The 25,518-nt window shown below is 56.4% G+C and overlaps 1 protein-coding gene across 1 annotated transcript in view; it reads left to right on the top strand.

Annotated features, from left to right (window-relative positions):
• USP43 (ubiquitin specific peptidase 43) overlaps positions 1-25,518 on the top strand; it is a 185,047-nt gene that overhangs the window by 121,026 nt on the left and 38,503 nt on the right. Inside the window, exons 5-8 of the mRNA XM_037914655.2 lie at positions 977-1,112; positions 1,642-1,786; positions 12,208-12,370; positions 18,622-18,733. Coding sequence (XP_037770583.1) covers positions 977-1,112; positions 1,642-1,786; positions 12,208-12,370; positions 18,622-18,733 — 556 coding nt within the window. The remainder of the gene's footprint in view (positions 1-976; positions 1,113-1,641; positions 1,787-12,207; positions 12,371-18,621; positions 18,734-25,518) is intronic.

Genomic DNA, 25,518 nt, shown 5'->3' with positions numbered 1-25,518 from the left:
GGCTATCGAGCGCTGGCTGCCCTGATGGGAGGCCTTTGCCATCCACAGCCAGAGCATGAGCAAGGCCCAAGCTTTGGGAGCTACCCCTGGGTTGTAATAAACCACACCCTAAACAGACCTACACGATAGGGTGCCTCCCGTAGCCCTTCGCTTGCCAGAATTCCTAGTCAGCTGCTCCCCTGTGTGCAGCTCCGACGCTGCGGTAGAGCAATGGGAAATGCTTGTGATGTGGGAAAAGTGTATTGGATGCTGTCCTGGAGCAGTCCCCTCACGACACGGCGTGCCCACAGGGCCACGCCGCCCTCGCCTTCCTTTGGCTGCTCCCAGGTCCCGTGTCCACAGCAGCGCAGCGGTCCTACCACAGTATCCCCCTACCTGGGCCCGAGTTATTAAGCCTTAATAAAGCCCACAGGTCCAAACCCTGCCCCTGGGTTAAGGGATTCCTCAGCCCTCATGCCTGGGGCTGTGCAATGGGTCAAGCCTGCTTCGCCAGCCCACCAGCGCTGGGTTCCGGCTCTCCTTCGCAGCACCTCCTCTCCAAAGCGGGGTGTATCCCGTCCCCAGCGTGTCTGCTGCACCCTTAAACTCCTGTTTCCTTAAAGGGGCCGTGTCATAGAAAAGCCCCACCGCTCCTTAAAGGGGCCAGACCACCAGACCATGATGTTAAACGTTATGGGGTAATTCTGCCCCAGTGCAGGCTCCGGCAGCAGGGGGCAGGTGCTCAGTGGAGGGCAAAGCCAAGCCCCATGTGTTTGTGGCCCTTACAGTGGGACTCGGTGCTGAGGTGTGTTCCCAGGTTGGCGCTCAGCTGTCTGCACTCATCACTGCCTGCACGGGGTTGGGAACACACGACGCATCCTAATTCGCAGCCAGAACAAGAGCTCGGGTTCCCTGGGGCACAGACAGTCCAAGGGGAAGGCCCCCCATTAGCTGCTTATTGGCCCTTCTGCTGCCCATCTGCTCCTCTGTTTTTCAGGCCCTTGAATGTCACCTTAGTCTTCCAGTCCAAGAGCCAGCGGTTCCTGCGGATAGGCTTAGCGGTGCCCCTCTTCAGCACCGTGGCGACCCTCAGGGCAATGGTGGCAGAAGAAGGCAAAATCACCCCCGATCAGGTGAGTCGGGGCCAGACCCTCCCTCCCACTGTCCCAAGCCTGGAGCAGCCAGGTGGCCAGCTATGCCCCCTGCCGAGTGCACTCCTGGCGGCATTGGGGGTGCCCGCTCCGGCCAGGCAGGGCTCACATGGCAAGGAAGGGGCCCCCCCTTTGTCTCAGCCACCCTGGTGCAGGGACTCACTGCGTTGTGCCACAAACGCCAGGTGGCATCGCTGCACCAGGCGGCAGGGTGTGAATGGAACCCCCTGGTGAGTGTGTTTCACAGGTGGTATGGGTGTGTTACAACCCTGTCAGCCTGGCTCCCAGCTGTAGCAGCTCATGCCTTAGCTCCGGAGACCCCCCTGTGGGCACATCCACGTTCACTGCATTGAGCTGCTGTGTGGAGGCCCCTGGCAGCCCTGAGACCCCTTAGTGGTTCTGCAAGCTCAAGGCTCTCCAGATGCAGGACAGACCGTGGCCACAGGGCGGGTTTCTCCTCAACTCCTGTATGGGAGGGAGACGGGTCGCTGACCATTCCCCTGCGCTGCAGGTGATCCTGGTGGAACTGTCCCCCAGCGGGTTCCAGCGCTCCTTCCACGACGAGGAGGATCTGAACGCCATCGCGGAGGGCGACAGCATCTATGCCTTCCAGGCCCCGATGCCCTTCACCAGAGGCAGCTCGTCCCGGCTCTCAGGTACCAGACTGCGTTCGGGTTCATTCCTTGCAGGCAGGTGGGAACGTGCACATGGTAAAAGCTTTGTGAGGCTCTTCTGAGCCTTGGCGGGAGGTTGACTGACTGTAGCTCTGCAGCTTTAATGAGCAGAAATTGACGTGGGATTTACTCCATTCTCCCTGGGACTGAATCCCTGGAGACAGCTCCCCCTGCCCCTCCCAATATGCATCTGTCCCAGCTTCTGGGTGTACCCAGGAAACAATTACGCAGGCTGAGCCCAAACCACTGAGCTGAGGGAATGTCAGGGTACCTTGTCTGATGGCCTATTAGCAACAGATGGCCCCTGTTTAAAGGCACGGGGCATTTTAGACTGAACGTGCGTGGAACAGAATCTCTCCTGACACAGCCAGACCGGCTGCCCATGAGGGTATCTCACAATGTGTGAAACACAGGGAGGAAGGTGCGGCTACAGCTCTGGGCTGGGACGCAGGAGTTCTGAGGTCAGTTCTAGCTCAGTCACAGGCGCCTTGGGGCAGTCACTCAATTTTCTGGGGATAACGATGCTTTCTGGGGATAACAATGCTTAATTCTGGGGGGGGCAAGGCCCCCCGTCCTGCGTGTGCAGCGCCCAGCGCAATGGGGCCCTGACCTGCCACATACCCAATGATTTCACCCTGATCTTTAAAGCGCTGCGCTGCCCACTCTCTGTGCTTTGATTTAGGGTGCACTCAGTGCCGGGGGCACAACCGGCTGAGCCTGTGCGATGCAGTGCCGCGGCCTGTTCACAGCTTGCTTGTCCTCGTGGACAAACACCCAACTCCTAATGCTGCCATTTCCCCGCCCCCGGCGCTGCAGAGTTGCCAGCTGAATGGCCAGGAGCTTAGGGACCATCTCCCTCGCCAGAGGGCAGGGCTAAGGAGCCATGAGGGTCGGGGAACAGGCTCTGTCACCACCTGAGCTGTGTGCCTGCTGCAGGCACAGCCAGAGGACGTCAGCCTCACGGACGTCCGAGATGCAGAAGACCTCTCTGGTCATTGGGTCCTGGGGGCCTGGCAGGATTCTGTGTCTGGCCCCTTTCACAGGCCCTGCATTGAGCTCATTCAGAAAGAGGAGGCTATGCCAGTGAATCGTCCCCGGGACAGCCTGATGCACAGCCCCTAGTGCAGCCGTCAGGATGCAGGTGGGTTGCATTTCTCTTGCAGGGCGGGAGACCGGACCACCCTCAGCACCAGCTGCAGGTGTGCAGGTCTGCCCATCCCCCAGGTTTGCAGATGAGAGTTCTAGGACCCAGTGTGAGCCATGCACCCACCCTCCCTTCATCCGAGTCCTCCAACGCTTCCTCTAATAACTCTTTGCACTTCCCTAGCACGGTCTCCCGCACGGTCTCCCACACAGCCAGTGCCAGGGGCTGCTGTCCTTACCCACCCTGGCCAGCACCCTGCTGGTGCAATGGGGCCCACTAAGCAGCACCCTATTCCTGCAATAGCACCCACTAAGCCCCAGGGGATTATCTGGGGAGCAGGGTGCTAGTCAATGGGAGTAAACGCATCCAAATCCCGCCCTGTGTGGGAGGGGCAAGTATCGTTAGCCCTCCCCTGGGAGTCATAGACCCTGGCTCCAAAGGGTGCTGTCATTCCAGGTGCAAACACGGTTCGAAACCTCAAAATGGTTTGCGAAATGGGCGAGTAGTTTTCTGGCCAGCCCGGTGAACCTGCCTCTCCCGGGTGGAGGTGCCCAGCCAGGCCGGAGTGCGCGGGGGCAGGGAGAAGAACCGGAGTGACCAAGCGGCGTGCCCAGATTGCCTACGGAGCTGTAGAGGCAGCAGCCTGCTTAATGCTGCTCTGAGAGGTGCTGCCCCCCTGGGTGTCAATGCACCTGGACCCGCTAGTTTGCTCAGAGCCGCATCCGTCCACTCGGGGACTAAGGAAACACCAAAAGGCTCTGGCTTAAATTCTGGCCTCAGTTATGCCCATGCAGCTCTGCTGGCAGGGAAGGCGCTGCACTGGGGGTGGGCTGAGGAGAGAACTGGGCCCCTAACGTTCCCTAACAGCAGCTCTTCAGAAGGCCAGACTGACAAGTCTTGGTGATGGTTCCAGAGGGAGTCTCAGAGAGTTCTGGGCTTTGGAGACTTCTCTGACCCCCTCGGAAGTATCCAGCCCTCGTTGCTCTGCAGCTGGCTTCCTTGTGGGATTTCCAGGTGGTGTCCGGCTTGGCTGGTGCTTAGGCCCCTCGGCTCCAGGAAGTGCAGAGGGAGCCGTGAAAGTGAGACCGAGCGAAAAGTGAAGCGAACGTTTTCAAACCCAGAGAGAGGTTCAGCTCGACCTGCGGGTGGATGGTCGGCTCGGCCCTTGCAGGATTTGCCCTTCCTCAGTTAGGACGGGCCACAGGGCTGGGGTGCAACCTGCAGTGTGGCAGACTTCGGGGGAGCCTCTGTCTATGGGATGCACAGAGACAGCTCTAGGAAGGCAGGGAGAGACGATTCTGAGACCTGGCTCCCCTAGCTCATGACTTCAGGCAGAGGGCTCCTTGCTTGCTGTCTGGAGGAGGGTTTGGGATGCAGAGCTGTGTGGCTTAGAATCCCTGAGAGCTGCAGAGAAATCCTGGGGCCACCTGCCACAGAGCTAACTTCATGGTGCCCAGAGGTAAAGCAGTATCCCTCCAGCACAGCACCAGCTTCAGGGGAATCCTGGGGGCGGAGGCTACTGCCCATCACGCTGTTCCTGACCCAGCTTCACCCCTCCAGCTAACGATAATGGGCGTTTCAAAGGAAAGCGTCACGTACGATGTCCTAGTATCATGCTCATTGGCAAGGCTTGTGCTGGTAATCGGACCCCAGGACTCCCCTTAATGGTGACTTAATTAGAGGCCAGCTGGTGTTCAGTAAACGTTAGCTTAAGTACACATGGCATCTGGGCAGGGTGTGTGGAATGTCTCCTCATGCAGACGCCACCCGCGTTCTGATTAGCTGCCACCAGGGCTAATGCAGCTGCTTGGTGCCGGAATGAGCCGCGCTGCCGCTTGGAGCGGGCCGTGGGCATCCTGGGGCTGATGAAGTAAGAACCAACCCAACCGTGGCACCAAATGAAATTTGATTGTTTGAAGTTCAGAAAACACCCCCCGCCCCAATTCTGTTTCACTTTCACTGCCCCTCTGCATGTCCTGCGTGAGCCTGGAAACACATGATCCAAAACTCGGCAAGAAAGGAGCAGCTCGCAGTGCTGCCCACAAGCAGGACACTTGTAAAATCTCCACAGGGAATGTGTTCAGTTTTCCAGATTTCCAGGGAACAGGTGGCAACCAGACTCCTGATTGCTTCTCCAGGCTCCATCCCCAGGCATGGGAGGTTCCCGTACCCCAGGCAGCGTGCTTTGAGGTCCCCACCTCCGGCCTGGGCTGAGCCTGAGTCCAAGCAGAAGGCACCTAACACAAGTGGAAGTTGCCGTCCTAGAGAATGTTCCCTGAGTACTTGCCTCAGGCAAAGGCCTGAACAAAGCAATTCCTGCAGCAGCCCCATCAATAATAGATCTAGCCTAATGGAGCTTGTTGGTCTAATTCTTCCTTCCCCGGCAGCCCCCTGGGGAGCAGTGTTTTCAGGTTCCCCAGGAAAGTGCCAAGCGTGTTTCAGAACCGTATAAGGCACATGTGCAGTTGCATCAGGGCACGGCGCCTCTGGCACCAGGCCTGGGCTGAGAAGGGAAATCGCTCTCCTGGAGCTAACGCCGAGGAGTGTAAAAATACCAGAGCTCCTTCTCCGGCCAAGGATGACACAGCCTGGGGCCGGTGAACAAGGCGGCCGGGGGGACATGGCTTTGCATCCTTTCATGTCACGCAGCATTAACTGCTGAGCTGATTCTCTTCAAGCGGAGCGCTGGTGAGGTCCGAGACACGATGAGCAATCGGGTCCTTCCCTTGTTAGGGAGCTCAGCCCTGTGCAGCAGAAAGCACCAGGTCATGGGTCCAGGATAGCTGCAGGGCTTCATCTTTCCTGATAGCCTTTTCCAGAGGCCCCTCACTGTGCTATCTGGGCACCTCATGTGCATTTATAGAGCCCCTCCTCCCCACTGTGAGGTGGGGCGGGTGGGGGGGGGAGGAGGGTATCAGAGCCCCGTTTCACAGACAGGGAACTGAGGCCCAGGGGACGTGCCCAAGGTCGCCCGAGGCAGAGCTAGGAATTAGAACCCAGTTCTCCTGAGGTCCCTCTCTGGCAGGCTTACTGGGCCTGTCCGAGGAGTAACAACAGGCGAATAGCATGGGGAGGCAGGAGAAGCTGGGCTCTGCCCAAGCCAAGGCTGTGGGGAAGGAGGCCTGTTCCTCTCCCCAGGTTCTCAGCCAGCATGAGGCAGCCTGGAGTCCGGTCTGCTCCCTGCAGTACAAGAGCAGGACATGTCCCCCTGGCAGTGTGGCCGGTCTGTGGTGGGGAGATGCCCCCCGGGGCTGATGACTCGGGAGCAGTCCTGATAGGGCCCCTCCCCAGGCCGGGACGTTGGACCAGAGTGCGGAGCCGCCACCACAGCCTGCCCCCGGCTGAGCTGCGGGGGGTGGGCAGTAAGTGGGCAGGCATCAGCAGCACCCGGCCCTGCCACGGCCCCTCTCCCTGGGGGTCTGCTCTTCTCCTGTGTGGGCCTCAGACACGCGGAACCTGCCAGCCGGCCATGACATCCCCAGCACGCTGGAGAGGGCTCGGTGCCCCTGCCAGTTGGTGGCAGGCGGGAGCTGTGGGTGGTTCTTTGCTCTGGCAGCAGCTGGGGGCACTTCCCAGTCACACCTGTTTGTCCCCTTCCCTTTGCAGTTTGGCCCAGTTGGGCAGCTCCTTCAGCAGCCTGGCCTCCAGGGGTCTGAGCCCTCCCAGCTCTCGCTGCAGCAGGGCACGGCCCAGGGATTGGTGCCAGGTTTCCCCTCTCTTTCATCCCAGGGCAGTGCTGGTCAGAAATAGCCCTCAGGTGGGCAAGGCAGCTGCGAGGAGGAACGGCTGTGGCTGGTGCTGGGAGGTGGGAGCTGAGACCATCTGTTCCTTTGACAGGCTCTTACCTAGGCTTGTGCCTCACTTGAAGGCTGTGGCCATCTATCACGTCCCTCCCAGGTGCGTGTGGATGAGCCCGCCATTGAAAATAGCTGCAGGACGAGTGGTGGTAGGGGCAGTGAGGCTCCATCACTGTTCTGGCCTGTTATTAAGATCTATAACCCGGCAATCGCAGCATGAGGCCGCTGGGAAATAGACTTTTCTCCTGCAGCCCAGCCTTCCCTTCCCGGCCAGCTGCGTTCCTCGCCCCGGGCACCAAGATCCTGGCAGTGAGGCACCCAGCTGGGGGAAGGCAGCCATGGGGCACGTCCCCTGCAAGCCCCAGTTCTTGTTTTTAAGCTCTTTTGACTTGATTCTGCTCCCATGAGTGATCTCCAACTACTGTGGGCAGGGAAGAGAGCCCCCACAGACCCCCAAGGCTGTCCCAGCCCTGGGCTCCCTTCACACAGCTCTGCCATGCCCCTCACTCCCGCCCCACAGGCCCCGTAGCTATCCCAGCCCTGGGCTCCCCTCACACAGCTCTGCCGATGCCCCGCACTCCCGACCAACAGCCCCAGCTACTATCCCAGCCCTGGACTCACTCACTCACCCACAGCTCTGCCGGGACCCCTCAATCCCCATCTGCAACCCTTTGCTATTTCCGCCCTGGGCTCCCCCTGCCCAGCAATGCTGGTGCTCCTCAATCCTGATCCGCAGCCTTCACGGCTATTCCAGGGGCATGCATTAGCACACGTACATGCTGTAAGGGGTGCTATAAACGTTCCCAGGATGAAATGCCCGATACCTACAACTTCCTTGGCTTGAGTCCAGGCTGTGGAGACAAATGGCTCAATAACGCAAATGCAGGAAGACATCCTGCTTCCCTGGAGCCCTACCTGGATCCCAATCCCGGGGAACACTCTTAGCGAGGCCTTTCAGCGAGGCACTGGCTGCCAGGGAGCTGCGGGTGGGTGTTCCTGTGGTGTGCAGTGCTCAGCTGAGGGCCATTTGAGCTGGGTGGGGTGTTCTGGTTCATTGCCTGTTGTCCTGTGCTGTTAAACAGCTGCCATGTGGCAGGCCAGAAGGAGCTGCATTTCAGCAGTGCAGGAAGCAATTGCTGGGTTTGTGAGGTCACGGTATACATTAATACTCAGCACTTATCAAGGCCACAGATCTCACAGTGGGAAAGTATCGTTATTCCCATTTTACAGCGGGGGAAACTGAGGCACAAAGCAGGCAAGTGACTTGTCCAAGGTCCCATGGCCGGGCTGTGGATAGAACATGACTCCCTGTGTGGCACCTCTGCTGTGAGTGGGGCAGCTCGGGTGAGTAAGGCTTACAGGATCACGTCCGGTTTTCTCCAAGCTGGCTTTACGGGAACAAGCTTGGAGCTGCAAGGGCTTCTCAAAGTGGAGGCGAAACCTGCTCTGGAGGAGACTGAGGAGGAGACAGAGAACAGCCCGGCGCCGAGGGCCCAGGGGCCTCGCTGAATTAACTGAGCTTTGGCGCAACCTCTCAGTGCTCTGCGCAATTCTGACAGCCTGACTGTGCCGGCGCATGGGTCAGTAGACGGCATTTCAAGGTACAAGGCTGAGTGTGGATTGTCCCCAAGGCAGCAGCTTCTCCTGGCTCTTGATTGATATCCATAAATATTTAATGTCCAGAAGTTATGCATCAAGCCGTGATGCTGAGAGCTGGGCTCTGGCCGCTATGCGATCCTGGCATTCCCCAGCCTCAGCAACCGGGGCCGCCTCGGCCTCTGCAAAGCCCCTCAGTACCGGGACTGGAAGGGCACCAGATAGACCGGCCGGCTCTGTGGAAATGGAAACATTGCGCTGGGTGTTAAATGCGTCAGAGCGTCTCCCCAAACGAGTTTGTTTCATATTCTGGTGCAGAGGCACATTGTCCCGAGTGACGTTTGGCGGGCGAGGAGTGGGGCAGGACGAGCAGGGTGGGGTTTGTGATTGGCAGCGTGATTGGGAAGGACGAGTCGGTTGGTGGTGGCAGGGGAAACCCAAGTGCAATGCACGTGCTGGACCGTTTACCTGACAACTCTGCCGATGCCCCTCGCTCCTGACCTGCAGCCCTCCTGCTATTCCAGCTCTGGGCTCCCTAACTTCAAGTGCTGCCTGTGAGCACAAATCCTAACCCTGCTGCCCCCCGTCCCACCTTCAGTCCTGGGCTCCCCTCCCACCCAGCCAATACCTTTCAACACTGCAGAGATTTCTCGGACAGCCCAGAACGTGTCCCGTCATCGCCCTTCAGAAATGAGCCCGTGCCAGCAGGGGCCTTCCCCAGTAAGGGGCTGCCCGGACCCTGGCTAGGAAATGGAGCATGCCTGGCCCCTCTTGCTTTGCCAGTACCCCTCAGCCCTGGCCTGGTTCTGCTTCCGTCTGCTGTGCTCTGTGGCACATCAGGGACGGGGACAGATCTGCACAAAGGACCTGGTTGAAGTGACTGGATTAATTTCCCTTGAGGGCTGGTTTCTCCTCATCCGTTGCAGGGAGGAATCATCATAATTCTAAGGGCTGGCCTGGAGCCCTGGGGCCTGAGGGATGCTTCCCCTCAAGGGTGGGCTTGTCTGGTCCCTTGGTGTGTCCGACAGGGGGGCAGCTGCACGCTGCAGGCAGGGCTCCCGAAGCAGCTGGGCTGGTGCAGAAGGATGCCTGAGAGCACAAGCCCACCCTGGCCAGCCCCCACCCTCTCCCCATGTGCACCCGTCAGGGCAGCCTGCCCCGTGTTGCCCCAGGCCCCTGCCTGCTGCCCAGCTGGAGCAAGTCTGGGCCTGGATCTTCCACAAGCCAGGGGCATTCAGCCCTCACAACAGGTCCCCTGGGTGAATAATGATCATTGTTAGTGGCAGTCGGGTGTAAGGCGGCAGCTCCAGGAACCATCCAGCAGCTCTTCTCAGCAGCCAGATGTTGATCGCTTCCGTTCGTCCCCGACATCAGGGGAAGCCAAGCTCCAAATCCCATCACGTCTAGCCTGGCAAGGGGCAGCTGTGCACATCTGGAGATGGGGTCTGGAGCACACATCTGGCCCAGTAGGATCCAGTGGCCCTGTCTGTGTGGCACGTGGTTGGGATGGGGCCGGAGAGTGCAGTGCAGGGAGCAGAGACAGGCCCCAGAGTGGGGCCCGGGAGGTCTCTACGGCCATTTCACCCTAAACACGCAGGTCAGTGTCGGGCTGTAGCCTCTGCTGGCTGGATCGCGGGGTTCCAGGTAAAACAGTGGAGGGGATGAGGAGTGAGTGGGAGAGGGGCAGCACTGGCTGCAGGGAAATACAGCCCCGACTTTCCACACATCTCTGTGGTTGCTGCACCTCAGTCCGACCTTGCAGCTCCACCCCACCGTTCTCATTTAGTCCTCTCACCGCACAGCTCTGCCAGGGCCCCTGAGTTCTGCACCGCTGTGCAGCCCCCTTGCTCCCCAGTCTGCCCCCACCCTGCTTTGTCAATGCGCCGTACTCCAACACTGCCGCAGCTGTTCCAGCCCTGCGCACCTCCCGTGTCGCCTGCCAAGCACGCCCAAGTGCTGTGCAGCAACCCCTCCCTTAGGGACTTGAATCGAGGGCTCGGCCCATTGTGACCTGCCAACCGAGGTGGTGTCTGGAGATGAGAGCCTGGTGCATTGACCTGCTGTACCCCTCTAGGCCCCACACTCCCCCACCCCCCCGTGCTGTGCCCGTGCCCTGTTGGCTTGAGTACATTGGTGTTACTCTTTCCTACAGCTCGTTTCTTGCTTTGCCAGATCCGCCGGGGCTCCATCTGAGTTCCTCGGAGTGCGATCAGTGCTCGGTTCTTGTAACAGTTCCCGTGTCAAGGGGCTCGGCCGCAGGTTTGCGAAGCAGAGGAGGGGCTGGTTGTAGCTGGAAGCTGTCCGAGCAGTGCCTGGTTCAGATGCGTTGGCCTTTCGGACTCTGCCTGCCGGCAGATCTCAAGGCAACCCTCGGCTGGGCTGGTGGGAGCAGCGGCAGGGCAGGGACCTGTCGGTGGGATTGGAAGGGGGGCTGGCACTCAAGGGCAGAATGGAGCAGGGAGAGGATAAAACGTGGACCCTGGAGAAAGCAGCAGCCCAGGAAGGTTTGCACCAGCGCATCCGGCTCTTCGGGGGAGGCGCCAGGGGCGTGACGGTATCAGAGTGTGGGGGGTGGGAGCAGGTGGCATCCAGTCTCCTGTTCTCTGCCAGGGCTGTGTGTGCGCCCAGGGCTCGTCTTCATTCTGCCTGGCATCACTCGGCCGAGTGTCACCCTGTGGCATGTGATTCAGGGGGTTTGGCATTCGAGTGACACCCAGGATGGGCCAGCTGGGTTCTTGTGTCTGTCCCTGCTCTCCCCCATCCCCGCCAGTCCCCAAAGTCCTTGTGCTCTGTGCCCACCAGAGGAGAGCTGATTGCCTGCTGCTGAGTGCAAAAGGGGCAGTGGGCGAACCACGCGGTTAAACCACAAACCACTCCCACCCCCGCCACGGTCAGTCCCCACTGTGGTTTCTAGTTTGTGGGGAGTGGCTCTGCAGGGAGAAGGGGGAAAGAACAGCAAAGAGCCCAGGAAGGAGACAAATTCTGCGTGGCTAAAACTCCACCTGCACTGATCAGACATCAGAACCGGAGCTAGTCTCACACTTCAGGTGCCAGGCTGTTGGGTGGTGGGGGGTGAAACCTCAGGCTGGCAGGAAATCTGGTTCCGCAGCCTCCGCCTGTGTAATTCTGGGCGATGCGGCTTGTGGCCAGACAAGCCTGGCAGTGATTAATTACCTCTCCGTGCTAACTGAGAGTCCTGACATGGGAAAGCGTCAGAGGAGATGGAGCGTACGGCACTGGGAGCTGGGGCACGTGGCAGCCCAGCTGCCCGGAGAATCTCCTGCTCTCTCCCAACCGTACAGAGACTGGTTAATTGCCCAGCCCGGATTGTAAGAAGGTCGGGAAATGGCAGGTGCTCCGTGGGCTGGGCCATGCCCTTCTTGCCAGCCGCGCACCCTGCAAATGGATCAGTGCTCAGCCCGGGACGCCTTCTGATTCCTCCTGCCTGCGGTGGTGCAGGAAAGTAGTCTTACTCAGTGGATTTTCCCGTCAGGGCAGGAGGAGATGTACAGGCCCTAAGCTGGTCACTGATGCCCTTGGGGGTGCCCATGCCTCACAGACTGGTGAGGAGCAGGGGAGCCCAGCGCACAGCCAGGCCTGGTGGACCAGATCTCCCCAGCTTGCAGTCTTGGCAGAGGGAGGAGGAGCCACCGGCGGGCTCCTGAGTCATGCGGCCTGCCTGAGACAGCATGTCATTGGCCCTCCATGGTCACCAGGAGTTCACTGCCCCGCTCTCTTTGGGGTAACAAGTTGGTAACTGTCCCCTGCTCAGTGCTTCCATACGGGCCCCCTGCAGCGTGCGATGCCGGAGCCCTGGCTTGGGGATTCATTCTCTGCCCTCTTGCTCTTGTATTTCTCCTCTACAGGCTGCCCCCTCAGCCTTCCATCTTCCCCCAACTCCTCCGATCCCGAAGGCCAGCGACTGCCCCATGCCGGGGCCATGTCCTCTGAGTTCTTGCACCATGGTGGAGGCGGAAGAGTGCTGCTTCTCCTCTGCAACACAGCAGGGACGGGGCTGCAAGCTGCCAGGTATGTCGCTTTGCCTCCATTATATGCTGGGGGATGTGCCTATCATGCAGTTCGGTGCACGCATTGTGCAGCCGGGAGTGCAAACCGGAGGGTGCAATTGCAAATTCATTACGGTTCAACGTGCACATGCCCAAATCCACACGGAGAAGCTCCTGCTGGCTTCTCCGGGATCCATTGTGTTACCACGCTGGGTGCCTCATGGCACCCGTCTCCTTGGGATGGAGCGGGCAAGCCATGGCCGAGTCTCTGAATCTCTTGTCTAGTGGTTAGAGCACTGTCCTGGGGCTCCGGAGACCTGGGGGGTGGGGGGATCTATTCCTGGCTCTGCCACTGGCCTACTGGATGGACTTGGGTAAGTCACTTCACCGCTCTGTGCCTCAGTTTCCCCTTCTGTAATATGGGGATAATGCTACTGGCCTCCTTTGAGAGCGGCTGCTGACAATCATTATATAAGAGCTAGCTGCTGGGGTTGTTGTTGTTATTATTATTATTATTATTAACGAAGCACCAGAAATGGTAGGTGCTTGATTGAACCTCTTGGGTCTGCAGAACTGATCTTGAAATCTTGTGCCAGTGAGCCCACTCCCTTTTGTCAGAGCCACTCCCCCCGCTTCTTGCACTTAAGCTGTTGCCCCGCGTAGCCCCCGTGGCTGGGCTGGGCTGAGCTGCCAGTGCTGACAGGCAGGGGAAGCAGAGCAGACAGGCTGCCTGCATGGGACAAGGAGCCTGGCTCAGGACAGGAACCACAGACTGCCCGAGGCCCTGGGCAGCAGGAGAGCATGCCAGGCCCTGGGTGGTGGGACTGCAGACCGGGAATGGGGGTCAGCATTGCCAGTCATTGCAGCTGGGACTTGTCTGGGGGGTGGAGGGCCAGATGAGTCTGATCGCCAAAGAAGAGAGTGGGGAAACTGAGGCAGAGCTGCTGCAATACTCTATCTGGCCATGAGGGGGCTCTGTGCCCCACTCACTCTGGGACAAGGACTCCGTCCCAGCCTCTTCTCCTCCAACAACATAAAGCCATTTACCGAGTACCTTGTCTGATCCCTCTGCTCCCTGTTCTCCTGGGCCCAGCCACGCTGGGGCTCTGTTCTCCTCTCTCCATGCGCAGGGGCAGGGATGCTCACAGATGCCGCAGGTTCAGGACCCTGCCTGGCCTCTCAATCCTCCTTCCAAAGACAGCTCGGAGGAGGGAAGCCGCGGCCCCCTCCCACTCTTCTGGGGGCAGAGCTGTCGCTGAGAGCCCATCTGAGCTCTCGGAGGGCCGTGCCAGTCACAGGGCATCTCAGTCTCTCCCTGCCCGGGCCGGGGGTGGGGTTGTCAGGGTCTGTGTATGGGGGGAGGGCTGGAGGAAAAGTCCCCCCCTGCCTCCACATCTCTGAGATGATGCCACATTGGCCGTCTCGTGGGGCATCGCTCCCTGGAACGGCCCAGAACCAGAGTGGGGCAGAGGGCACAGGAGTGCAGCAGGGCACTTAGAGGGCAGACAGGCAGCAGCCCACATCTCACTGGGGATCCTTCCCGCCCCTTGTCGGCGGCTGTGGGTCGGGAATGTTAATGCCATTGGCAGCACTCGTCCAGCTCCTTCAGCAGAGCGTCCCCATGGGCCCTGGGCCTCGCACCGGCGGGAGGTCAGCCAGCTGTCCGCGTAGGGAAGGAAACCGAGTCAGGGAGGGCAGGAGCCATGTGCACGAGGTCCCACAAGCGGCCTGTGGCGGAGCTGGGCTGCAGCCCAGGCCTCGCCTGTCCAGTGTTGAGCGTTAACCTTCCCGCTGGCAGGGACGGGGGGAGCCCGGTGCTTCCCCAGCGCTTTTCACAGCCTGCATTTCAGTGTTGCTTTGCCTGACCTCCGCAGGGGCCCTGTGTCCCAGAGGGCTGTATGGTAGGTCAGCATGGCCCCTGGCTAGCTGGGGTCATGCCAGCAGCAAGCTGCTCGTCGGATGCCCCAGGGGCCGGTGGCCGTTGTGGCAGCTGGAGCCATACAGCCGAGGAGGCTCAGTGTAATAGCTCCCATGCCAATGCTTCTGGCACCCCTGACACAGCCCCCGCAGAGCTGGGAGCCACATGCTGGGGTCACAGGTGTGACACACTGACCATGCCCACCCCGAGCCGGGGCCTTCCCAGCAGCTATGGCAGGCATGTGAGGTGAACGCGGTGGGTACAGCCCTGGCCATGTGCCGTCGGGGCTGTCCTGTCACAGATCACCCGCTGGAGGAGCTGATGGGCATTGCATGTGTGCGTGTTGGGGGGAGGACTGGATTGTCCTTCCTTGGGTCTCTTCTCTGTTTCATGCACCTGCTGGGTCCAATTTGCCCTGGGCATAAGCATGGTGCCCCCAGCTGGCTTTCTTGGGTGGAAGCCAGCTCCTGGCAGGGCTGAACTGGAGCCAGGAGGTGTATGAATCCGTGGGGGTCCAGGAATTTGTTTCTCCCGTGGCTGGGTTATTCCTTCTCTCACTCTTGCTCTGAACTTTCTGGGACTCTGGTTTTGCTCTGTCCTCTTCGTTGACTCTGCACCTGGCTGGGACTTTATCCCAGCATCGGGTGTGTCTCCTCTCGTGTGCTGTGGCTGTTGTGTGGTACTCCCTCAGCCCATGTGTCAGGATAAAGGGCAGAGGGAATTGTAGGCACGTGTCTGCTTTTTCCTTGCTGCTCCTGCAGTGCGGGCTGCCTTTTCGGATGCAGCCTGGATTTGCTGACAAACTTTAGTTATTTATTGGTTTATTTTGATGGCTGAAATGGTGGCATCTGTGTAAACCAGGGGTGGGCAAATTTTTTGGCCTGAAGGCCACATCTGGAATAGAAATTGTATGGCAGGCCATGAATGCTCACAAAATTGGGATTGGGGTGCGGAAGGGGGTAAGGGCTCTGGTTGGGGGTGCGGGCTCCAGGGTGGGGCCAGAAATGAGGAGTTCAGGGTACAGGAGGGGGCTCCAGGCTGGGGCAGAGGAGTGGGGTGCAGGTAGGGGGGGTGAGGGCTCCAGCTGGGGGACCATGCGGCTGCTTCCGGGAGCCATGTGGAGCGGCCCCTTACCTTGCTCCTCGGCTGGAGCTCTGGAGCAGGGCCATGAGGCTGCTTCCAGGAGCCACGTGGAGCCCCCAACCCTGCTCCTCGGCTGGAGTGCCGGAGCGGAGCAAGCCCCAGACCCAGCTTCCCTGTGGGAGCTCGAGGGCCGAATTAAAACAGCTGGCGAGCCAGATCTGGTCCACTGGCCGTTTTTTGCCCACCGCTGGTGTAAACGATTGAAGAATGCTCCAGAATTGGGATTTGTCTGGGTTGGATGAGTGTTATTTTAATAACCACACCTAGCTCTGGCTTAGCCCTCTACAGCTGTAAGTGCTGTAGAGAGGAGAGTAAGTATCGCTAAGCCCATTTTATGGATGGGAGAACTGAGGCACAGACTGGGGCGTGATTTGCACGGGATCGTGCAGTAAGTCATGGCTGGGAATGAGACCCAAGAGTCCTGCATCCTACCCACGTGGCTGTGCTGCCTTCTCAGAGAACTTAGCCTGACTCACAATCGCCCATGTTTTAGGAAAGTCCACAATTTGTGACTGACCCCAGCCCTTAGAAGGGGTTGAACCAAAACCCAGGATCCGAAGTCTACAGCTCAACGCCGTATCTGTGTTCCAGCGAGCTGTTCTGGGCCCTTTCTTGCGTGTCAGATACATAGCGTGAGTGTCAATAAAGAGACAATAGTGAGGCTGGTCAGTTAGAACGAGTGTTTTTGGTGGGTGTTCCTGGCTGCTCTGGGAGTAGAGTGACATGCACGGCCAGGCATGTGCAGAGGAGTGATGGAGAGACAGAGGCAGGTATGGTATATACAGCTACTGGGGTGTGTCTGTCCAGAGACACAAACAGAAGCACGGGTTTTGTGTAGCTCTGGCAATATCAGCCCCCCCACACCTTCTCCCATGCCTGCTCGTCTGAGCTGGGACTTCCCTGGGAACAGAGCAGGAAGCAGAGCTCTGTAACTGTTGTGACTCCTGTGGACTGTACCTTGAATTATTCCCCAAGGACACTGCTGGGACAGGCAGCCATTTTGTGTTCAGCTGGGTGCAGAGCATGCCAGAGGAGATGCACACAGCATGCTTTCTGATGGGCTCTGTCCTCCCTTGGTTTGCTTTCCCCTTAATGGAAACTCAGAGTCGTTCTGGCAACAGGCAGCTATTTGCTCGTCGCTCAGGCAGGATCCTTGTAAACGGGCTCTCTGGATTGCCAGCGCCAGCAGCTCCCACAAGAACAGTCTCAACGCTTCTGCTCCAGGTTGCACCTGGAAATGGGAAACCTGGAGGACTGTGGGCATAAGCGAGAGCTGAACTGATCAATGGGGCCTCAGGCAAGATTGGGTTTAAGCCCTGGGCCAGGTTCTCCTCAGCTCCTGTCTGACCCACCCCTCTTTGCCCATCCTGAGTCTGGCAGGCAGGTGAGAAGCAACATTGCCCAAAGTCCAGGCTGGGAGCTTGGCTATTCAGTGGGTCAGTCAGTGATGCAGTGGGGGTGGGGGCCATAGCGCCTGCCCCATCCATGCCTCCCTGTGCTGGCTGTGAACGTCACCAGGAAAGATTTCTTAGCACCAAAAAGGGCCCAGCAACGAAAACATGATCTAGCAGAGAATGGTCTCCTGGCCCTTCCCATCTCCAGCAGCCAGGATCCTACCCTGGCATCCTCCTGTTAGGGGCTGCCAGCTCTCCAGACACGTTAGCAATACCCCTGACTTTCAGAGGCCTCTCATGCATGCACAGACTCCTCCATTGATTCACGTCGTGTCATTGCACCCCCCCATGCTGGGTGGGGTCTGTGAACACAGCGTTCGGTCCCCAGGGCCGGGCCGAGTGCAGGGGTTTGGATCCATCGGTTGGTTCCTTGCTCGATAGAGAACACAGTGGCTCAGTTCGGAACAGGCCTCTGCCTCCCCCTTCCTGAGCCCGGGTCGAGCCTGCTCGACATCTCTGGAAAGGCAGGCGCCGGAACAAGTGGGCAATGAAGCAGAAGCTGGGGCTTGTTGGAAGTGATTTTCTTTCTGTTGCTTGGCCCAGCAGCTGGGCTGTCATTAAGCCCGGAGAAAGCAGGCATTCTGGCGCGCTAATTGCTTCCTCTGGATGGGGCAGGGCTCTAGGGAGGGGAACAGAAGGTGGTGCTGCTCCTAGAATCCCTGTGCTGGGTCTTCTGCCCAAGCTGGGCCATTCGGCCCCCGGTGACGCTAAGCCCGGCCCATATTTCTTTTCCTTTCAAGCTGGTTCTCGGGCCGAGGGGGGGGAGCGGCTCAGCGTGCCCGGCTAGGAGCTCTGACACAGACCGCTGGCTGGCAGGCCGCCATCAGCTGGTAATGAATTCGCATTTCACATCACAAATCCCATTAAATACCGTTCTCTGTGTGCTCGAAGCAGCTAGTAAAACATTATTGCCTGGGAAATGGCTTGTCATGCACTGCGCTTTATAGAGTGCAATTGAGTGGGAAGCACTTGCACTTCACCCAAACGGGCCCAGCGTGGGTGTGAGCCCTGCTGTCCCAGCAGCCGTGGCCAGGCGAGCCACTTCCTATCCACTCCAGCCTCATCCCGGGGCTCATCTCCTCTTGGCTGCTGCGCTGCGCTCGTGCACCCTAGGCGGCATAGCTCAGCACTTGCTGAAGTCCCCAGCGAGCCTGGGGCAGAGCAGCGGCCCCATGAGGCCAGGTAACCTCCCTCAGGGCGTGAATGGTGCCGAATGCTTTAAAAAAAAGTGCAAGAAACTTCCCAGTGGATGGCTGTGGGAACCCCAGAAATGCCCTATTTGTGCCACCTTGTCTTGAATGTTGCAACGATCGCCAAGTAATGGGTTGTTTTCAGAAGGTAGTGGATGGATGGATGGAACGAATGGATGGAGCAAAATAACAGGTGCCCGGACTCCTGGGTTCCATTTCAGGATCTTCCATTGACTCCTTGTGTGCCTGCTCTCGCTCTGTCTGCATTTATCCCTCTGACGAATGGAGGCAGTAATTCAGGGTACCCAGTGCTGTGCTCTGACTGCTAGGCAGTGCTTCCTCTCTGCATGGCTGTGTGTGGGGCTCCCTTCTCCCAGACCAGCTAGAGACCCTAGGGCGTATCCTAGCCCACCGGGGGCTTTCACCCCTGAACAGGAGAGGGGATGGCCAGAGACACCTGAGAGGCTCAGCGAGGGGTGGTTGCCCATTAAGGAGATGGCTCCTGCCTGGATTGGCCAGTGATTCCTTTTCTAGCGCTGTCTCCAACCTGCTGTCTGTGGCTTTCCAGGTTTGGCCCCCCGCTGCTGACGAGAGAAGACAGAGCCATCTCATGGGAGCAGCTCCAGCAGAGTATCCTCAGCAAGATGCGCTACCTGATGAGGAGCGAGGCTCAGGTGCAGGTCAGTCCATTGCCCTGCTTTGGGTGTGTTGATGCCAGACGGGACGGGGAGAGGGTGAGACCTGCTCACATCTGGGCACTGCCTGAGCTAGTGGCTAAGGAGCAGCGCCCACCAGAAGCTCCCGGCATGCTGTAGGGAAAGGGAACCTGCCTGCGGAGAAGCGTTCCCAACCCCCTTCTAACGAATCTCCTGCATTTCGATCCCAACGCTCCGCTCCAACATGTCACTAGGGAGGACTTTGACTCGCCAGGCCAGATGCTGTTCTTACATCGGTGTAAATCCGGAGGAACCCATTGGTTGCAGGAGAGTTTCTCTAGACTTACACAGGTGAAGATTCATGGATTCCAGGGCCAGAAGGGACCATCGTGATCCATCTAGTCTGGCCCCTTGTGTCACAAAGGTCATGGGACCGCCCCAAATAATTCCCAGAGCAGAACTTTTAGAAAAATATCCGCTCTTGAGTGCAAAATAGTCAGGGATGGAGACTCCACCCTGACCCTTGGTAAATTGTTGCAACGGGTAATTGCTCTCACCATTACAAATGTGGCCATGCGGCTCTCAGAGGGTACTCTGCCATCGTGCATGCGTGCAATAGATAAAACAACCACGAGCAGGTGCTATTAGCCCTAACTCCCCCGATCCTTCGCACCAGTTTCTAAGCCTGTTTTCACAGCTCAAGAGCTTTCTGTGGGGGCTGAAATGTTCCATTCTTGCTGATCGTTTGGGCAAAGTTCCTCGGCCGTGTCTATGTTCTGGGCGAGTGGGGGCTGGGAATGGGAGAAGTTATTTTCTCATAGGAAAAAAAATTGCAAACACCCTTCCTGGCACAGGGTTGCAGTTCCAGCCGCTGAGGTTTGCAGCGTGAAGCCCAGCACACGTGGCTGTCCTGAGCACCAGAGCCCTTACACGGTTGGAAATCACAACCGTCAGGCTCGATTTAACAAAGATGGGGCTGGTTGAAAGTTGCACACTGAGCATGTGCAATAGAAAATTTCCGGGGGCCTGATTTGCTGCCCCCGATGTTGTCATTTCTGGCGGTGCCAAGGGAGTGGAAGAGGCCAGCCAATGAGCATGGCACGATGGATGTGGCAACACGAGGCAGTGGAGAATCAGGTCCAATGCATCTCTGTGTGCAGCCAGCTAAGTACGTGTTCATTGATTCAAGGAATTTAGAAGTTGAAGGAGCAAGGAGTTAACAGCCAAAGTCGATCTGCAGCTCCAGACAGTGAGTACCTGCATGACAAGAAGTTTAGAAACCCCACTGGTGGATGCTGTAAGGCCCACAAGCTGAATAGTGACGTAGTAAGAAGCGCTCCTCCCAGTTTGTCTGTCCTGTCTATTCAGACCAGAAACCCTTTGGGCCAAAGGCTGTCTCTTGCTGTGGCTCTGTACAGTGCCGAGAACAACGGGACCCTGATCTGGCCTTGCACCACCATAGTAATTGGCTTCCCAAACCTTAGAGCTGGTGAGCGCTTCCATAATTATCCCCCTTTACACAGAGGGAACGTCCCAACCCAGCCACCCCGCTTGTGAGAGCTGCATCCCGGCAGAACCGGGTGCGGTGGGAGCTGAAATCAGGGGGAAATCACCTGATTTCCTATTTCTTTACAGACTCGCGGTAGGTTTGCTTGGAACATTTTGCTGACAATCACTGACATGTTGAACACATGTTCCAGGTTCTGAACAACCCTGGTGCCTGAATTTATGGTGTAGTGCGAGACAATCTTTGCAGCCCCAGTGTGAAATCAGACTACACCAGGCAATTCTGGCTGAGTTTTGCTCTGAGAATTACGGGGGGGTTAATCTGAAATTCAGTGCTTTCAAACGGCAGAAAAGGACCTGGGGATTACAGTGAACGAGAAGCTGGATATGAGACAGCAGTGTGCCCTTGTTCCCAAGAAGGCTAAAGGCATATTGGGCTGCATTAGTAGGAGCATTGCCAGCAGATCGAGGGATGTGATTATTGCCCTCTGTTCAGCACTGGTGAAGCCACATCTGGAGTATTGCGTCCAGTTTTGGGCCCCCCACTACAGAAAGGATGTGGATACATTGGAAAGAGTCCAGCGGATGGCAACAAAAATTATTAGGGGGCTGGGGCACATGACTTATGAGGAGAGGCTGAGGGAACTGGGCTCATTTAGTCTGCAGAAGAGAAGAGTGAGGGGGGATTTGATAGCAGCCTTCAACTACCTGAAGGTGGGTTCCAAAGAGGATGGAGCTAGGCTGTTCTCAGTGGTAGCAGAGGACAGAACAAGGAGCAATGGTCTCAAGTTGCAGTGTGGGGAGGTGTAGGTAGGATATTAGGAAAAACTATTTCACTAGGAGGGTGGTGAAGCACTGGAATGGGTTACCTAGGGAAGTGACTTCCACCCACATCTACTCCCCTGGCTTGTGAAATAGGAAGTGCGACATTACGTGCCGTGTAAGTTTTTATTAGCTGTGGAAACGCAGACACAATCTCTAAGGTGGCTGTGGCTAGATTATAAACTTTTGATCTATTTATTAAAGCATTAGAAACCCGCCCCCGGGGGGAAAGATGAATTTTAAATGTTACATTCATTTTTGTGCCTGTTAATCTCCTTTCATATTTGTTCCAAGTGGATAGCATTTTAATTAAATTATAGCTTATTAAATCATCATCGGAACCCAGGGGGGACCCAACATTACATTCCTGTGCAAAATGAAGATTGATTATTGCATCCAACTCCAAAGTGGCCTGTAGATGCTTTGCTGAGTTTATTCCCAATATGAAGAGGTCTGGGGAAGAGCTCAGATGAAAATCTCTAAATTCAACTTTGGGCCTTTTTATCTGGGTAGTTTTTGAAGTTGGACTTGTCATAATAGTTTTATTTCCCCACAAGCAAGCAGGAGACCTTTCCAGATCCATGCCCCAGAGCTAGCAAAGGGAGCCTTGACTTATTCCTTTGGCTTTGTACACACTGGACTGGAACCCTGGGCTGCTAGGGCAGAAAGGCAAAAGTGCTATAAGCCACAATCTGCACAGGTGCAGTTTGAAAGCAGGGTACGCTGGACTGATACAAATCACGGCACTGATGGAGCTCCCCCCTCAGGGCAGGGCTGGATGTCATGCAGGTAAAACAGCTCAGCCGGGTCTTCTCCACAGCTCCCCCCCACTCCCCACAGCGCTAGCACTGCTGAGCTCTGCCCCCTGAGGGTGCCCGTGGCTAAGATACTGTACATGCACATGGGTGGCTGGCCCTTCCTGCTGCCCATGCTGCATCCTGTTTTTAGCCCTCTGTCTCGATGGGGGCCAGCACCGGTTCGTCTCCTCATGCTGGGAATTATGCCCCCCGTGTGGACGTACCCCTATCCCGCATGCCCTGCCTGTGGGCTCGTGGAGCAGGGTCCCCGAAATGACAGACCTGAAAATCCCCAATGATGCAATCAGCCAGGTCTGTGTTTGATCTGGGGAGAGCTCCTCTTGGGGCATGGAACCACTGGGGCTGCCTGGCCTCTCACAGCCTGGTGTAACACCAGAACAAGTCCAGGGACCTCAGTGGGCTGACACCGGGGGCGCTCTCAGTGAATAGCTTTGGTTACCCATTGGCAGCGGGTTGGATAGACTCTCAGACTTTAAGGCCAGAAGGGACCATCACGATCACCTAGTCTTACCTCCTGCACATTGCAGGCAACAGAACATCACCCACCCACTCCTGTAACAGAGCCCAACCTCTGGCGGAGTTACTGAAGACCCCAAGTTACAGAGAATTCACCATTTACACTAGTTCAAACCAGCGAGTGACTCGTGCCCCATGCTGCAGAGGATGCTGGGTAACTGCAGGTGCCACCACCTCTGTACTGAGCAGAATTCGGACACGGGTGAATCGAGCCCAGAGTCTATATGGTGCCGCTCATCTATCCCTGCGCAGGTCTAGGTGTGATCAAACCAGATCCTAGGAGCCGCTAGCATTCCCGTACCCCTCTGACTTCTACAGAGTAGTATGTGTGCTGCGCTTGCAAGCGGCGGCTGGAAATCCTCAGGCAGGCAGCCTCCCAGATCAAACCCAGCAAGTGTTAACTTTTCAGAGCCAGAGATACAGGAAAAATCAATCAAGACCTTGGCCAAACGCTCTATTTTCTGCCCATCAGCCCTATTGGCTTCCACTCCACTGAGATTGCACAGGGCTATGCCAGAACTGTTTTGTCTCCCACGCTGCTACCAAGACCCTTCTTAAGAACAGGAAAAAATGCATTGATTTTTCTGACTCTTAGGATTTCCCATAGATCCATCATGCCTTCTGAAGAAAATGAAAGCTCCCATAATGCACCTAGCCAATTGTGCAGTGCAGCATGGTGTGAGTGTGTGTGTGCGGGGGATGGGGACAAAAAATTCCTTCCTGATCCCTGGGGCAATCAACTGGTGCCCTGAAGCATGAGATCACCTTTTCCCTATCTTAGCACATAACCGCAAACACTGATATTGTCTATGACATTTGCCAGGCTCTATCTGTTCGAACCAGCCTCTTTAGTTGACTCTGATCTATAGGAGCAGTGAAAGCCTTTTAGTAGTTCTAAACTAGACTGGCTACTAATTCCAGCAAGTGGCTTCATATTATGGGATAGCACAAACAGACAGGCCTGTTTGCTTTCCTCTGTACCCCTCCTAGCTGTAAATATGGCTGCTGAGTCCCTTTTCTGCTCAGCTCTTTCCTTTACATGGTGCTGAGCGGCAGTGCAACTCAGCGGCTATCCCCCCAGGTGTCGGTGGTAGCCGCAGTATCTTTGCAAACACTGCAGGCCCTGGGCGGTGCCCTGTGCTGTGGGTTCAGTGCTGCCTGCCCACCTCAGTGCTCTCCGAGTGGAAGGCAAGTCTTTTCTGTGTGCTGACTGCCTTCCCCACAGAAACACCAGCAATTCCTCTCGGCAACCGAGGGAGCCGTCCTGCCACTGCTTTCCCTGAAATAGTCAGGGATGTTCCCCACCAAGCTGGTGTCTGTGGGAAGTTGCCTGGGCCAAGCCAGGCTGGCTTGCCAGCTCCAATGGTTAGGATTTTTCGGGTTTGTGGCCCACGAAGCATTAATGAACTGGTTTGCCCAGGCCAGCGCAGGCTGAAATGAGACAGTGAGCCGGAGGACCGTGTCCTCTAGGGTGACCAGATATCTCGTTTTTAAAGGCACAGTCCCGTTTTTTGGGACTTTTTCTTATATAGGCGTCTATTACCTCCCACCCCCGTCCTGTTTTTTCACAGTTGCTATCTGGTCACCCTAGTGCCCTCCCCTTACAGGGCTTTCAGCAGCCTTTTCTCTGGTCAGTGTGCTGGCTTGGGCGCATTCGAGGGAGGGAAGTTGGAGTAATGGAAGGGTTCATCTGGAAACAGCAAGCTCATGAGCCAGCAGCAGTGAGCAGAGCAGACCTACCCTGCTTTGAGAGGGGGCAAAGCAGGGGTGCCGTTTAGTGGGGGCCACCTGCCCCTCAGTTTTGCACCACAGCAAAGTGTAAACAGTCAAAGGAAGCGCTTCTCCGCGCTCTCCCTGTGGGGAACCTGAAGCCCTGAGTTGTGGTCTGAGTTGGCACAGGGCTGTCCCCAAGGAACTGGACCAGCATCTCCGCAGCTCCAGGAAATGTTTCCCTGGCAGTGTCGGCTGCTCCATGCCCGGCAGCAGGAGAGCTGACCCCCCCTGCCAGCCCCCACAGCCAGCAGCAGCAGCGCTTGCAGGCCTGGGACCAGAGCGGTACCCATAGCACTTCACATGGGTAAACAGCTCCCGGGTGCCGAGCTGATAGGATGAGAGCCAGCAGAGAGCAGTGTCTGGCTAGACTTGGCAGAGGGGAGACCTGATGAGTTTCCCCCACAAAGCTGAGCAGTTTTATTGTCAGTGTAACAGCCAGTGCTGCCCTTAGACGTTTCAGTTGCTCCTGGTGGAAATCAGAGGAAGTTATTGTACGTAGCTCTGCTACTCAATCAGACAATAAAACTTTTTCTTTCTTGAATTAGTCTATGGACCCGTGGGACATTTTTTTTTTAACAATTCATGGAGAGCTCATAGTCTGCCAGGTTGTTACAGCCTTGGAACCGGTCTCTTTACTAACTTCCTTGATACATGAGTATGTCCTTGAAGTGACATTGTTTAGAGAGCACAGTTTCTTCATAACATTTAAGATGTATCGTGTCATATTATGTTTTCATTAAGGCACGGTTGAGAATCATCCAGTTGGGTCATTGTAGATACATACTCAGGGTTTCTGTAATACATTATTGAACTGAACAGTTTCCAGAGGCTAAAAAAGGCTTTTAGATCAATCGTTTGTAAAGGCAAGTTCCATTTTTAAATTTGTTTTTATGTTTTGAATCTTTGCACCTTTGGTACCTTGAACTGAAGTGTGGTTTTGTGTTGTAGAAATATCAGATAAATAGATTATGATGTTTAAGACTTTATTTCTAATTACTGAGTAACTTAATAGGAAAAGAAAACACATTGCCATTGGAAAAAGGTGATAATATTTTTTATCTAATGGAAATACACCTTCAGGTGTCTTATTGCTGATAGGAAACCCACATTGGCCAATCTGTTGTAATATTTTCTTTCCAATTATCACTTTAAAAGCTTTTCACCTTTCCTTTTTTTTTAAATTAGTGCGAAAACGAATTTCTTCTCTAATTTGTTAGTTATTCCATATTTTAGAGGAATGTTTATGGGGAAACTCAACTACTTTAGACTTCATAACTTTTTAATAAGAAATGAGATATACAAATTAAGAGTGCATATATTTGCTTGCTTATAATTTTCCAGAAGGTAATATAAATGAAAATAAAAAAGTATGTG

The sequence above is a fragment of the Chelonia mydas genome, chromosome 14, assembly GCF_015237465.2.
Source record: "Chelonia mydas isolate rCheMyd1 chromosome 14, rCheMyd1.pri.v2, whole genome shotgun sequence".
NCBI classification, from domain to species: domain Eukaryota; kingdom Metazoa; phylum Chordata; order Testudines; family Cheloniidae; genus Chelonia; species Chelonia mydas.
This window is presented reverse-complemented; position numbering and strand designations above follow the sequence as displayed.